Source organism: Rhinolophus ferrumequinum, chromosome 7, assembly GCF_004115265.2.
Source record: "Rhinolophus ferrumequinum isolate MPI-CBG mRhiFer1 chromosome 7, mRhiFer1_v1.p, whole genome shotgun sequence".
Taxonomy (NCBI): domain Eukaryota; kingdom Metazoa; phylum Chordata; class Mammalia; order Chiroptera; family Rhinolophidae; genus Rhinolophus; species Rhinolophus ferrumequinum.
In genome coordinates, this window is record NC_046290.1 from 48,162,277 (window position 1) to 48,178,822 (window position 16,546).

The window sequence follows — 16,546 nt, forward strand, 5'->3', positions numbered from 1 at the left end:
GGGTGAATTACATACATTCTCTAAACCTCAATTTCCGTACATATTTTACTACTAATATATACTTTACTGGGATGATATCTAAATTAGTAATCATGAGATATAATGAGAGATTGCTTCATAAGCATTTAGAACCTATCTGTCTGGCATATGGTAAGTTGTTAGAAAATGTTATTCATCCATATTTTTAGTAAATGTGGTCTACCTTTATGGAATTTAATATTTTCTATTTTCATTTGTTTCATTTTTTTCTAACTATAGAGAAAAGTTTTTCATTTAAAAAATTTTTGTTTCGCTTTTCCAACTATATCTTGAAAAAGGAAGAAACCAAAAAAAAAAAAAAAAAAAAAAAGAAACCTGAAATCAACAAAGGAACAAGACAAATAAAGAAACAAAAACTCATAGACACAGACAATAGTTTAGTGGTTACCAGAAGGTAAGGGGTGAGGGCGGTGGTAGATGAGTGTAAAGGGGATCAAATATATGGTGATAGAAGGAGAACTGACTCTGGGTGGTGAACACACAATGTGACACATAGATGATGTATTACAAAATTGTACACTTGAAACCTATGTAACTTTACTAGCCATTGTCACCCCAATAAATTTTAATAAAAAAAAGTGAGTTTCATGAAAAAAAAAAAAAAGAAAGAAAAAGGAAGAAACCACTGACAGTATTGTAAAAGAGAAGTCACTTTTGCTGCTACTTTCACTTGTACCAAGACAAGATTTAGGAAGCTCTCCTTTTCCAGGAAAAAAAAGTCTTTCTTTTTATGTATAATGCTTTTCTTTTATTTTCTGTGTTGCTTTAGGTGGAAATATAGGGATTTATTTTTTTAAGGTTTTTTAAATTATTGATTTTTATTTAAGTTCTTAGGTAAGGCAATGCCTTATAACTTAAAATGAACTGTTTGTTTTAGATGCCATGATTATTGAAGAAATTGCTCTTCAGATCATTAGAAAAGAGGATCTGCAGTTGATCCCCCAACATATTTTTCTTTGTACAATGTTTATTACATTTTACGATACTAAAAAAAAAGTGATCTGTCAAATTTTTTTAAGTTTATAGTTTTTAGAAAAGTCTGAATGAAGATCATATTTTCATAACTTTATTTTAGTTTCCTTGTCATTGTTTCATATTTTCATTTGAAGACTTCTTAGGCTTTTAGAGTTTTCAAAATCATGATATCACTTAAAACTAAATTTAGAAATAAATTGTGCCTTCTATCACAATAATGTATGATGTTTTATCTGTTATCATTCATACCACTTTCATGTGACTTCCATTATCAGTCAACAGAACAACTAGTTTCATCTCTTTTGGTAAGATTTCACTAATTTTCTATTTTATCTTATTTGTATTTATATTGTGTAATAAGTCTGATGGCTTTGAAGCCCGACCTAAAATACAGTACAGATTTGTATGACCATATCTAAGGTCCTACTAAATCTGCACTTTAGTTTTCTCATCTCTTATGAAGATTAAATAGGATAATGCATGTAAAACACTATTAGCTTTTATAGTTATTGAATTTAAAAAGACTTAATTGAGATGTTACCATTAATTTTATTCCTTTCTGTATGGTTACCTGCCCATCATTCATTCATTCAGCATACATTTATTAAGTTAACAGGCTCATTGGCCTAGCACTGTACCAGTTTTTGCCCTCTTGAAATTTATATTTTAATTGTACAAAGTACTGCAAAAAATATTGCCTTGTTCTCGCTTGCACAGCTTCTAGAGAAAAAAGTCACTTGACATAAAAGTTGTTTAGTTGATCAGTTTATTATTATGTTTTAAATTTTCACCTTTATTGAAATGAAAACATTCATAATCTTTAGTATACAGCTGTTTTATAGCAGTGCTAATCAAAATGTGGTCTGTGGACTAGTGCTGATCTGTGATGAGATAATTACAGAATTTGAGAATAAGCTATAAATTTACTATCTCACAGTTTCCATGGATCAAGGATCCCACCTTGGCTTAACCAGGTGCCTCTAGCTCATAAGGTAGCCGTCAAGCTGTTGTCCAGGGCTCTAGTCTTATCTGAGGACTCGACTGGAGGAGGATCCACTTCCCAGGTGATTCACACAGACCTCTCAGGACTGCCTCACATGGCAGCTGGCATCCCCAGTGAGATTGGGAGTATCCAAGATGGAAGTCACGTTCTTTTATAAACTGATTTTTTAGAGTTGACATCTCATCACTTCTGCTGTGTTCTGTTTGTAAGAAGTGAGTCAAGGGCACATCGTGGTATTTATTTGTTGCATCTTTTTCTTGGTTGCCTTAACACCTGTGAAGTGTTAGTAAAGGTAATTATTTTAGTAGTAATAGGAAATACATACTTCATTTGTAGGTCAAATTTTGGTTCTCGTGTACTTGATAGGATAGAAATGAATGCTTCATATGCTGGAAGCTACTGTCAACATTTGACCAATTTTCATAATGGCTATACTATATGCAGATTTAACAACAGGGTCAGACCATAATAATTTATTGGCATTGGGCAAATGGTATTGGCAAAAAGATTAACTTAAAAGGTTTTGTAAACATGCTAATACAATTTTGGTTTAAAATTCTGAAATTCGATAAATTTAAACTCTTACTTCAGTAAAGAAGTACTTTATTTTAACCTCTTACTATAGTCAGATAGCAAGAAGCCAGATTTTAAGTCCCAAAACTATGTTGCTATTATTCTTAGCGCTAAGCCTTTAAGTAAAGGAGGTAATAAGCTGTATGGTTCTAACCTCTGTTGAAATAAATGGATGTTGTTTTTAGAGTCTACTTGACTCCCAGCCCTTTGAGGCTTGGTCAGGAAGATAGAAACATTGACAACAAGTACTATATTGGAAATAAAAAAGAAAAATTCTGCAAGTAAACAAGGCATGGAATTCATTTTCTTTTTTAAAGAAAATTATGGTGTCCTCCAAAGACAGAGATGCATCTTACTTACCTGTGAAGGTTATATAATACAAGTGCATTTTTAGATTAAGGGATTAAATCATTTTTAATATAAGCCTTTAGCAGATATTTACCTTTTCAAAACATGCATGTTCTAAACTAGAGTTCCAGAAATTTTCTTGGGAACATTCTGGGATTTAATTTAAAATTTTACTCTGAGAACTTGATTTATTCTTAGAAGTATATTAACGTGATTTTTTTTACATTAAAATGCATTTATTTTTCAAAGTTTATTAATATGAAGTATTTCTGCACATAGTCCAGACAGTAATATATGTGATTTTTAAATCAGTCATGCCAAATGTATTATGACAGTGCATTCATACAGTTAAACATGAGATTAAACTCAACATGAGGTATTATTGAAATTTCATGTGTCTAGACTTGATGACCTTAATAGTCATTAACTTGAGGTAAACTAAAATATAACTGCTTGGAACCTGGATTTGAATTTTAGGATCAGGTCAATGGTAGAGGCTTAAAAACCAAGAAGAATGTTCTCTGGTTGGTTCAGAGTTCCACGAGATCTGAGGGAAGGGGGATCAGTGGGGTGGCATGTGCCATTTCTTCTTTCTGACTTCCCTAAAGTTAGGTGGCATTGTGTGTGTGTGTGTGTGTGCGCGTGTGTGTGTGTATGTGTTGGGGTGTGTGTGTGATTTTTGTTCCCTTGTCATTTATTTAGAATGAAGTTTTCTTTGTTTTTCTATTATTTCTCAATCAATTACATGCTCGTGTTAGCAGCCAAGCCTGTAGGCTTAGTCACATTTTAGGGAAATAAGTAAGATTGAAAGTGAGAGGAGAGAATCCACATTTGTTTCATGCCTGCTTATATGTTTACTGTGCTAGGTGTTTTTACATATCAAACATTTAATCCTCAACAACCCTAGAAAGTAAGTGTTACAGACCAGGAAAACAAGATTCATAGACCTTGAAATCACATAAATTGCCCAAGAAGACAAAGCTAGTTAAATTTCAGAGTTTAAATTTAAATCCAGGACTATCTGGTTTCAAAGCATGTACTCTTTGCATTATATCAAAGTGCCTCTTGGAACTGAACTGTTTATTAAGTCTTCTGTAGGTTAAAATAAGCAGTTAGCATACTTAGATCTCATTACGGAAAAAAACAGATATCAGTAAGTCTGGACTGCTTTTCCTTTTACGGGTTAATAGTTTTCATTAGCTAACATAAATCAGTTCTTGTGTAACAGATAGTTTAATAAATTATTCTAGCTTAGTGTTTTGCAAGTTTCTTTTAACCTATGCTCCCTTTCACAAACCTTCCTTTAATGTTATTTGAAGCTTCAGAATATCACTAAAAATAAATCATTATCTCCTCCTTCACTGCTGTTATAGCATATAACCCTGGGAAGAGGAAAGATCATCTCATCAATTGAGCATAATTTTTTTTGCTATTTAATGTAAATTCCAGAAGTTGTTTGTTATCATGCTTTTTGTATCATATCTGTTTAAACATATTTTCATAACAGGGTGTTAATAATAGTTTATAAATGGATTATAAATGTTTAAAATGAAAGTTCTTTTTAATATAGTATGATCTTTAAAAAATCAGATTATTATGAAGTTTTATTAAGGCAGGGGGAAAGCATATGGGTGTGTTTTAAATCATTTTGGGGTAATCACTCAAAAATCACAACTCCTTGTGGCTGTTTTTTTCCCCCACGTTTGATAAATCCTGAAGTAATGTTTTCTGGATGTTTAATTTTTTGTTTCTGGTTTTCAGGCATAAGATTAGTAAAAAAAAAAAAGCCATAACACTAATTTCCAGAGCCTGATTTATGGAAACCACCTTTTAAAATTCATCAATAGTAAATAATAGGAAACTATTAGTGCAGTCTTGGAGTTGGTACCAATTTCAATATATATTGTATATCAGTGTTCACAGATATTTTTAAGGAATTAGCAGAATAAAGGAAATGAAAGTTACTATTAACTTTCCCTTTTCTTATGCTACTTATGTATTCTTTTACATTAACGATAGAATATATGTGAAGAAATTATAGGAGCGCTTCACGGCATTTGCAAAGATTTAAGGAAAAGTCTGAAGTTTTACTGAAGATTTCATTTGAAAAGGGTTAAGTTGTGAAAGTATTTTAAACTCCTACCATAGACTGTTGGAATTATAAGAAATCTAAAAAATCAGCAACTGTGGATCAAGAAATAACATCAAGATTAGGACTCAGGGGGGACAATTAAAAGGATCATTTTTCCAGGATAGGAAAATAAAATCATATCTTGTACAACTTTCTGACTTTATTAAATATTTCCCTTACAATAATGTAGGACACTGTATAAGACACTGTATAATATAATAGCTCAATTTCCTAATACTAGTGTAACTCTACCTTATTTTCCTGGCTTCTTACATAATTTTTATATTAAAATGGTAACGTTTGAGATTATAGAACTTAAATAATAATTAAAGTACCAAAGACAGTACTATAGGAGAACCCTTTCTTCCTTTTCTAAGAACATATGTATTCAACTCTCCCTTAAGACTTGTGCGTTTTACTATGTATTTCAACTAAAACAAAATTAGTCTGTTCAGTATCACTTCTACGTAAGTAAATATTTTTGCTGACTTGCTCTAGACCCAAAGAAAGAACCTCTCAGCCTACCTCCTTTGTGCTAATGAATCAACATCCCCAGAAACAATTGACTTCTATAAGATTTAAATTTAGTTTTTCACAATTGCTAAATGTCCTTAGTGTGTTTATTTGAGTATAGACAAAGTTTTCATTGTTAAAGAACCTGGCAGACTTTGTACAAATATGCAACTCATTATCAAAGTAGGAACTTATAAACTGAGCTTTGGGGAACTTACCTTTGAATGACACTTTAGTTTATGTTTTGTATCAGGATATTTTTCATTCTGTAGTAAAGAAGCAGATAGTTTCTTTTTTTTTTTTCCTTTTTCTTAAAGATATTATTTTTTTTAGGTTAGTTTTAGGTTCACAGCAAAATTGAAAGGCAGGCACAGAGATTTCCCATAAGCCTCTGCCCCATGCATGCACAGCCTCTCCCATTTTCAGCATCCCCACCCTTAGCAGGATACATTTGTTACAATTGATGAACCTATGTTGACATGTCATTATCACCCAAAGTCCATAGTTTACATAAAGATTCACTCTTTTTAAAAAATTATTGTTTTATTTTTCAATTACAGTTGACGTAAAATATTATATTAGTTTCAGGTGTTCTACATAGTGATTAGACATTTATATTATATAACTTATGAAGTGATTACCCTAATAAACCTAGTACCCACCTGACATCATACATAGTTATTACAATATTATTAACTATATTTCTTGTGTTATACTTTACATTCCCATGGCTATTTTGTGACTGCCAATTTGTACTTCTTAACCTCTTCCCCTTTTTCACGCATCCCCCAATGCTCCTTCTAGTGGGCAACCATCAAAATGTTCTCTGTATCTATGAGTTTGTTTCTATTTTGTTTGTTTATTTTGTTCTTTGTTCACATATAAGTGAAATCATGTGGCATTTGTCTTTCTCTGTCTAACTTACTCCACTCAGCACAATACCTTCTAGGTGCATCCATGTTGTTGCTGATGGCAAGATTTCATTCTTTTTTATGGCTGAGTAATACTCCATTGCACATATGTACCACCTCTACTTTATCCATTCATCCATGGATGGACACCCAGGTTGCCTCCACATCTTGGCTATTGTAAATAATGTTGCAATGAACATATGGATGCACATGTCCCTTCAAAATAGTGCTTTGGGTTTCTTCAGATAAGGACCCAGAAAAGAGGGATTACTGGGTCCTTCTTTGTCTCTTGTTATAGCCTTTGTTTTAAAGTCTGTTTTGTTTGGTATAAGTATTGCTACCCCAGCTTTTTTTTTTTTCCATTTCCATTTTCATGAAGTATCTTTTTCCATCCCTTTATTTTCATTCAGTCTATGTGTCTTTCGATCTGAAATGAGTCTCTTGTAGGCAGCATATGTAAGGGTCTTGTTTTCTTATGCATTCAGCCACCCTATCTTCTGATTGGAGCATTTAATCCATTTACACTTAAAGTACCGTGTTTCCCCGAAAATAAGACCTAGCCGGACCATCAGCTGTAATGCGTCTTTTGGAGCAAAAATTAATATAAGACCCAGTTCTTCTTATATTAATTTTTGCTCCAAAAGACGCATTACAGCTGATGGTCCGGCTAGGTCTTATTTTGGGGGAAACACGGTAATTGTTGATAGATATATACTTACTTCTTTTTTATTAATCATTATCTCCTCCTCCTCCTCCGTCTCCTCCCTCTAACATTCCTTGTCATACTGGTTTGGTGGTGATGAACTCCTTTAGCTGTTTCTTGTCTGGGAAGCTCTTTATTTGTCCTTCGATTCTAAATGATTGCTTTGCTGGGTACAGTAATCTTGGCTGTAGGTCCTTGCTTTTCATCACTTTGATTTTGTGTCAATCCCTTCTGGCCTGCAAGGTTTCTGTTTACGGTAGCTCCCTTATAGGTAACTAACTAAAGAAGCAGATAATTTCAATTTATTATTCTGTAAAAGTGAATTTTATATGTCTGTAACATTAGGTCAAGTATAGATTTTTTTGATTGCCTCTGTCCCATTCTTCATTAGAATAAAATGAATGGAAAACTCAGGAAGGAAAAAGGCAATTGAAAAGAATATGTTCATGGTTCTCTCTTAAAAAATAGACTTTATGTCCTTGGTGAAAACTTGAGTTTTCTTTGATCATATGTTTCCTTGTTTTAGGATCTGTGGGAGTTATATTATTTAAGTTATTTCTCAGTGATACATACAAATTTAAGAATCTTCAAATAATCCACTCTGCAATAATTTTGAAATTTTCGTACATCTCATTTTGCAAAGATATTAAAAGGTAAAGCTAAAAATGCAAAGTTACCTCTGTGCTTTTGTTCCCGTCATATAAGAATTGTGGGTATATGGTTTGAGTATATGTGTTCACATATGTATGTGTGTAAAATAATTGGAGAGGAACATGGAAAATAATCTGTTAAAGTCTTAAGGCTGTGATTTTTTTTATTTTCTTGACAATTAAAAAATACTTTTACAGTAAGCAGAAATATAAAAGGAAATTTTTAAAAGTCAGACATTAATTTGAAAATTACTACTTTAAAATTAGGGTAATATTCTTAATTTATTGTATTTAAATTTAGATAATAAAATGAACAGTTAATCAGTCTGAAGTTTTGTGCTGTGCTGGGTGCTTAATCTGTTCAAACAAACATATTACATATTTGAACATTTGGAGAGTTTAAAAATAATATTTGTTCTTAAGACATATACAGGTTTTCTGGGGGATTATTGGGTTTGGTTATTTATACTATATTAGAAATAAGGAAGCGAGCTCCACCTAGGAACTTCCCTATAGTTTGGTTTTTCCTCCTTCTCCTCTTTCCCCTCTCTTCTCCACTCCCTTTCTTTCTCTTATTACCCTGAGTATATTTTGCATATTTTCTGGTATATTAATTCCAGGTGGCTTTGGTCAATATGCTAAACACTTATGATATTGTATACATAGTTTTGTGTGCTTTTTATAGGTAAGAGGAACTCTACCACACAAAAACTTCTTCTTTAGAATCCCTTCTGAAAAATTCTAATTTTCCATCCTTACATTTTTTAAGTGGTAACCTGAATAGTCTAGTGGTAGAATCAGACTGAGAAGAATTTGAATATTTTCAGAGAAAAATGTGCTTTTAAACTAATATGCTATACTATAAGAATCCAGAGTTCTTTCCTTTGAGTTGTACATTACTGTTTGTGCTTCTGAGTTGAAGTAAAACAGACTATTCTGTAATATCAAGCTATAAAAATGTTTTACCGTTTTCTTATTCAAGAAACTTTTGTTTATAAAGTCACAGTTATATCCATTCATAGATTTTTGGGACTTTATGAGTATATGTGATAGTGCATAGCAATCTTAGGACAAATACTTCTTTGTTAGCAAAACAGAATTCATCTATATATCTGTGAACTTTGGCTTTGGATGCTGACAGTGTACCCTGTTCCCTTATATAGTGTCTTTATCTTAGACAGAAAAAAATAAGACTAGTGATTTTCACAGCTCTGGAAATTTGGCTTAACTTTAATAATAAAATAACTATTGATTGAGAGTTTATCTTATACCAAGCACCATACTAGGCACTGACATTTCAACCGCCTTCCTGAAGCCATCAGAAGTAGCATTAAATCTCACTTGCCAAAAAATATGGAAAATCATCATACTTTGTGATATTATGTGATCATGTCTGCTAGGAGCTCCCCCTTTCAATTTATGGATTTCTAGATAAACTCAGTAAGAACTAATAGGAAGAAGAGAGATAACCAGGACTAATGAGAGATTGTAGAAATTTGAAAATAACAGAATACTGACCAATGAAAAACAAAAGCAGGCTTACCACGGTGACATACATGATAATACCAAAAAGAACTCATAGGGATCCAAGTATACTAAAACTTAGTGTGTTGCTTATTGCCTTTCTCCAATTTTTCTTAGCTTTAGGTATAATTAGAAAGTATTTAGTCAAAGAAATTAAATTTAACAACACATCTTAATTTCCCAAAGAACAAATATAAGCTAGAATCTTTTAAATAGTAATGAAGCCTAGCGAGCATTCTATTATGTAAATTCAAAATATTCTTACATTCTAATACAAATCCCAAAAGCTTTAATGAACTAATTTAACCACTAAATGCCTTAGGAAAATAACGATTAATAAGATTGGAGGTCGTTTGGCTCACATACTTGTTCTTACATATTTAATGTTGAAATAAGGAAAAGCTACAAATATCTTAAATTATTAATGTCAGAAAAGCAGTTTTTGTCCCAGTCTTTTAATATGATTATGTGACCATGCTATATCAAAAGAATGAGAAAATGACATAAATTGAGTTTAGTCATTCAACAAACATTTATTGATCACTTCCTCTGTGCCAAGTACTGTCTGCAGCACTTGGGATTGATCAAGTGAAAGAAAAAAGTTCTCTGCTCTCATAAGGCTTACATTTTCACAGGGGGGACAGACAACAGACATAATATGTAAGTAAAGTTACATATTATGTTAGGAATTCATAAGGGCTATGAAAAACAATGAGACATTGGGAAGAGAGGGTAGGAGGCGTAATCAGGCTGCAATTTTACTATTTATTTATTTATTTATTTATTTATTTATTTATTGTGTCTTTTTCCTTCTCTCTCTCTCTCTCTCTCAATTATCTGATCTCAGGCTGCAATTTTAAATAGGGAGGCGCTCACTGAGAAGCAAAGATTTGAAGATAAGGGAATTTAGTCAAGAAGATCTGTGGCCGAAGAACCCATCAGGAGAAACAGCCAGTGCAAAAGGCCTCGCGGTTAGTGTGAACCCAGCAGATTTGAGGAACAGCAAAGAGACCACTGTGGCTGGAGAGTATTAGACAGCTATGAGGGTAGACTGGGAACGAGTAACTGGGATCCATATTCTCTTAAGGACTTTGGGTTTCATTCTAGAGTGCTATGGGGTGCCACTGCACAGTTTTTCGCAGAGGAGTGACATGACTTAACTTGTGATTCAAAAGAATCATTTGGGCTCCTCTGTTGATAACTGACTGTAGGAAGGCAAGTGCAGAAACAAGAGTCTATTTAAGAGGATATTGCAATAACCCAGGCATAAGATAGAGATGGTGATTCAGTCTAGAGCAGGGGTGTCCAAACTGCGGCTCACGGGCCAATTGCGGCCCATGATCCATTGTTAATTGGCCCGCAGCAAATTCCAAAAATACATTTAGTTTACTTAAATAAACCAGGTGAGGCAATACGTACTTCACCTCGCGTGAGTGGCCCGGCTGTTTGTGTATTTTACCGCATATGGTCCTTGGTGAAAAACGTTGAAAAAAGTTTGGACACCCCTGGTCTAGAGTGAAAATAGTGAGAAGTGGTTAAATTCAGGGTACATTTTGAAAGCAGAGCCCACAGGATTTCCTGACAGTTTGGACGTGGGGTGTATGAGAAAGAGCAGGGTCAAGAGTGACTACAAGGTTATTTGCACGAGCAACTGGAAGGCATTACCGTTGCCTGTAACAGATGAAGGAGGCTGCAAGTGGAGCTGGTTTGTGGGCTGGAGGTATGTGAGAAGATCAGTTTTGGACAGGTTAAATTTGAAATGTCGGACAGGCATTTGGACTGCAGCTATAAACTTGAAAGTCTTATTCTGTAGATGGTAGTAAACCTATGTCCATGAAACTGAACGTAAGTTGCCTGGTAATTGAGCATCAACAAGGCAAGTGGTAGCTGAAAACTTTGTCCCAACTTTGCCTGGCACCAGTATTGATGATAGCCCAGTTCTTCTGACCCAGTTAAAGGCCAAATCTAATTCTTCTCAGAGTGTTTGGCCTCAATATTATACCTTATGTGAAATAGTAGTAAGCATTCATTAAATGTTTCTTTTCCTTTCATTTCATCATTTAAAGGCAGCTTAAATGTAGGATGTCTGCATTTAGCTGCTTCACTCTTAAGTAGTGTTAGTTTGGGGAAATTATGAATGAATTACCGTCACCTGTTTTACTAGTAAATGACGTGTTAATAATTGGATTACTAAAGCATAAGGCAAAATAATTGGATAATGTTAGACTATATGTAATAGTTGAAGAGAAAAAATTCAAATGATAAAAACATAAAACCAATCTATATTCCTTTGGGCACTGAGAAACATCACCAGCAGTGGTTTCTATACTTTGGGGCACACTGGAATTAACCTCGGCATCTCTTAAAAATACTGGTATTTGGTTCCTAGTCCCAGAACTTCAGATTTATTTGGTACAGGATGCAACCTGGGCATCAAGAGTTTTAGAATCTTTCCAGGTGAATCTAGTGTGCAGCAAAGTTTGAGAGCTACTGTGATGTACACTATGTTTTCCTAATGAAACTATCACTAATAATCACAGTATTCAAATTGCCTGTGATATTTCATTCTTTGTTGGTTACCCAAAATGGAAGCAGCATTAAAAAAGGTCCTCTTGAGGGCATTATGCTAAGTGAACTAAGTCAGACAAAGAAAGACAAATACTACATGATCTCACTTATATGTGGAATCTTGAAAAAAAAAAACCAAAACTGAATTCATAGATACAGAGAACAGATAGATTGGTGGTTGCTGGGGACAGGGAGCAAAATGGGTAAAGGTGGTCAAAAGGTACAAAGTTCCAGTTATAAAATGAATTAAGTTATGGGGATGTCATGTACAGCATGGTGACTATAGTTAACAATACTGTACTGTATACTTGTAAGTTGCTAGGAGAGTAGATCTTAAAAGTTCTCATTACAAGAAAAAAAAATTGTAACTATGTATGGTGAGGATGTTAGCTAGAAAAAAATAAGTTTCTCTAGTAGAGTAAATGAGCTCTAAATCATGCAAATAAGAAATCACTGTCATACTGTTGTAGATTCATGGTAGCTGTTCACCTGGCCATTTATTTATAAGTGAACCCCAAATGGAGACAGCTGTGATGCCTCCAGTAGTAGCTCATTAGACTTGGCGTAAGAAGACTTGGATTTAAACCCCAGTTCTTTCACTTATTAGCAGAGTAATGCTGGACAATTCATTTGACCTTCCTGAAATCCCGAAATTTCTTTCGTCCTAACATGGGAATAACCAAATCTACTTTTGCATGGTTATTATAAATATTTTAAAAAGCTAATGTATGTGAAGGTAAATTTTAAAGAACTATCTAAAAATATTAAAGAATTATTATTATTTGAAATGATTTTTTGTAACCTTAGAAGTGACATAACATTGTAAAATGTAATAATTTCCTGAAAGTGAATAGATTATTATTTTGTCTGTATTTTTTCACTGCTTTAAGAATGGAGCTCTGCATACAGTAGGTAATACGTGCTGTTGAACTTAACATGTTTAGTAGAGTGCACGTTGTTTTGTTATTTATTTCCTATAGAGTATATTATGGGAAGAACACAAACTTTGAACTCAGGCCTGGGTTTCAACACAGATGTCATCACTTATTAGCAAATTTGTGTTGGTACACATTTTCTAAGACTCTAAAAGAAAAGGTTTCTTTTCTCTTTATATTGCAGATAATAATATTTACCTTCTGGGGCTGCTGTGATAGGTTTAAGTGTAAAGCACCAAGCATAGTGGCTGGCACAGAGCTTTCAGGAAATGTTAATTCCTTTCTTCTCTCCCAGAGTACAATAATCTTGGGATAGTAATTTTTAAATAAAAATAATAATTTATCAATAGCTAAAAATTCTTAACCATCATTTTTTTGTTTTGCTGATTTCTGTAACCGTTTAACTTTTAAGCATTCACCTCTCAGCTCCCCCATGAACATTTTGAAAATCAGTTTTTATTATGTATGCTTTTTCAGGTAATAAAAAAATCCATTTTAACGCTAAGTCTACACCATGGATAGCACAGAGGAGAAGAACAATTACAAAGATGATCTTCTGCTTAGGATGGGACTTAATGATAATAAAGCTGGGATGGAAGGATTAGATAAAGAGAAAATAAATAAAATTATAATGGAAGCCACAAAGGTATGTTCTTTGTTTCTTTCACTGTCTTTAACTTCGTAAGTTTTTGATTTTCCGTTTAACTGAAAATTGGTAAGTTTTAAACACCCGTTTTAATTTTTAATATATTAATATATAATATTGTTAAGCTACGTATGGATATGGAATAATCTCCTTTCTATTCTGTTGCTCTTGCTATCCAGTTTTTTACTTCACATGTACATGATATGCATATAAAATAAAATAATATACATGTATTTTTTTACCTTTTTTTTAGTCCCAGTAGGAGAATACTATAGTTGTTGTATTTTTTATTTTTGTTTCAATTAATATAACTTGGAGGTCTTTCTGTATAAGTAATTAAAGATCTTCATTCTTTTTTATACTACATGTGTGGATATAATATAGTAAACCAGTCCGACTCTTTATTGATGGATATATTTCTAGTCTTTTGTTTTTACAAAAAGTACTACAGTGAACAACCTTGTTCTTCATAACTTGACATATGTACAAGTATAATTATAGAAGAAATTTCCACAAGTGGAACTGTTCCACCAAATGCAAATAGCACAAATGGATATATGCATGTGCAATTTTTCTGAATTGCTCAGTTGCCCTCCATTTGTTTGTATCAATTTACATTTCCATTGCCAGTATGTGAGAATGTATTACCAGGAAACAACTGTGCCAACACAGTGTGTTACTAAACTTTTGGATTTGCCAATCTATAATAATGTAGTGTAGCATTAATTTGTATTTCTCTTATGAGAAGTGAGATTATGCATCTTTTTATATGTTTAAAAGCCATTTGTATTTCCTTGTTTACTATCTCTTTTTACCCTTTGAATAATTTTCCATTGGATTATTGTTTATCTTTTCACTTTGCTTACGGTAATTTCACCCATGCAGAAGTCTTTTGTTTGCTTCTTTTTTTTTTTATGTACTTGAATTAGTCAACTACATATGGCTTTCTCCAAGGTCATAAAAGAATTCTTTAATGTTTCTTTTTTCCCTACCATTTTTTTGGTTTCATTCATGTATTATGAAATATCCATGCAGAAAGGTGTAAAATTTAAGAGAATATCTTCATTCTTTGGTAATGCATGCTGATACTCACAGCAGTTTACTTTCAAATGATTTAGTCAAAAATGAGAAAGAAAGTTTATGTGTGTGTGTGTGTGCACCTGTGGGTGCATAAGACTTAAGGAAGAAATCAAATGTAGCAGGATATTAACAATTGCTGTATCTAGATGAGGACACATAGGTGTTCATTGCATCTTTCTTTCAACTTTCGAAGACTTGGAAATTCCAAAATAAAACATTGAGGGGAAAATAATTTTTTAAGTATACAAAACATAGATCCAATTTTAAAAGTAAAAGAATTAAGAGATGAACTAAGCAATTATAACATATGAACCCTGATTGGATCCTGGTTTGAACAAATAAATACATTTGGAACATTTAGGGGAATTTGAATATGGAAAGGGCATTAGATAATATTAGGGAATTACTGTTAATTTTATTAGTTATGAAATACTATGTTTACTCATATGTGGAAAATGGCCTTGTTTTTAAAGATGTATACTGAAATACTATATGGAATAGCTAAATGTCATTTTATCTGTAATTTATTTTAAAACAGTTCACTTACAAAAAAATCAATGAAGGAAATATGGCAAAATGTTAACAGTTGTTAAATCTCAGTGATAATTCTTTTATATGTGTTTATTGTACTAATCTATTTTTCTGTTTGAGACTTCTTTGAAATTTTCATCATAAAATTTTTTTGGAAAGAAGAGAATAAAACCTATAAACTGGTTTTCACGTTAATAAATAGAATGTTTAAGTTATCCTAGATGTCCCTATCAGATCATCCCTCACCCTTCTCGGTTTCCCAGTACTATTTATTAAATAATCCATCCTTTTCCTACTGATCTGTAGCACACTCTCCTGCAATGGATTATTTGTCTGTTCTTGTACATATCTAACATGATTTTAATTAAAATACTTTATAATAGATCCTGATATCGTCCAGAACAAGTTCTTTTTTTGTTCTCTGTTCTTTTTCAAGAGTATTTTGGGTATTCTTGAATCTTAGGTCTTCCGTATAAATGTTATATGATATATATAAATCACAGAATAATATACATACATACATCATATAATTGATTTTTATCATGTGATTGATATATATTGCAATCATAAAATATATACCTTATATATCAATATATATTAAAATATTTATATATTCTATATAACATACATTCCTCTAGTGTTTATTGGCAGGGTTATCATAAATATGTTTTTTAAATTGAATTTTCTAATTTTTGCTGATCCATAGCAATGCAATTCACCTTTGACAAACTTTTATCAGAAAATTTTAAATATGCACTAAAATAGAGAGAATAGTAAAGTAATGTTATTATCACCCCAGCATCAACAGTTACCAGTGTTTTTGCAAATGTTGTTTCATCTATCCCTACTTCCCAACTTACTCTATTAGGCCAATATCCCCTTGATACCAAAGCCAGATGAGCAGATTACAGGTCATTATAAATGTAAAAGTCCTCCACAAAATGTTAGCAAACTGAATCCAACGATATATTAAAAAAATTATGTACCATAACCAAGTAGGATTTATCCTAGGAATGCAAGGTTGGTTGAGCATCCAAAAATCAATTAATGTAATACATCATATTCATAGAAAAAAGGACAGAAAATACATGGTCAACTCCGTAGAGGAGTAAAAGCATATTTAACAAAATCCTACATCCATTCATGCTAAAAACTCTTGAAATAGAAGGGAACTTCTACAACATAATAAAGGATATGTATAAAAACCTATAGCTGTCATCATACTTTGTGGTAGAAGACTAAACACTTTCCCCCTAAAATCAGGAACAAGATAAGGATGTCCAACCTCACCTCTTCTATTCAACATAGTTCTGAAAATTCTAGCAGGCAATTAAAAGAAATAAGTCATCTAGAGAGGAAAGGAAGGACCAAAGCTATCTCTTTGCTGATAGCATGATCTTATATATAGAAAATTCT

At 32.6% G+C, this 16,546-nt stretch overlaps 1 protein-coding gene across 4 annotated transcripts in view; it reads left to right on the plus strand.

The window, feature by feature from the left end:
• The window catches only part of POLK (DNA polymerase kappa), a 66,678-nt gene that overhangs the window by 15,433 nt on the left and 34,699 nt on the right, over nt 1-16,546 (plus strand). For 3 of the 4 annotated variants that reach the window (XM_033110045.1, XM_033110049.1, XM_033110046.1), the window contains exons 2-3: nt 10,218-10,341; nt 13,351-13,519. In XM_033110045.1, the coding sequence (XP_032965936.1) occupies nt 13,388-13,519 (132 nt within the window). In that variant the 5' untranslated portion in view covers nt 10,218-10,341; nt 13,351-13,387. Of the gene's footprint in view, nt 1-10,217; nt 10,342-10,964; nt 11,091-13,350; nt 13,520-16,546 lie in introns of those variants that run through there. The other variant, XM_033110047.1, reaches the window with a different exon arrangement.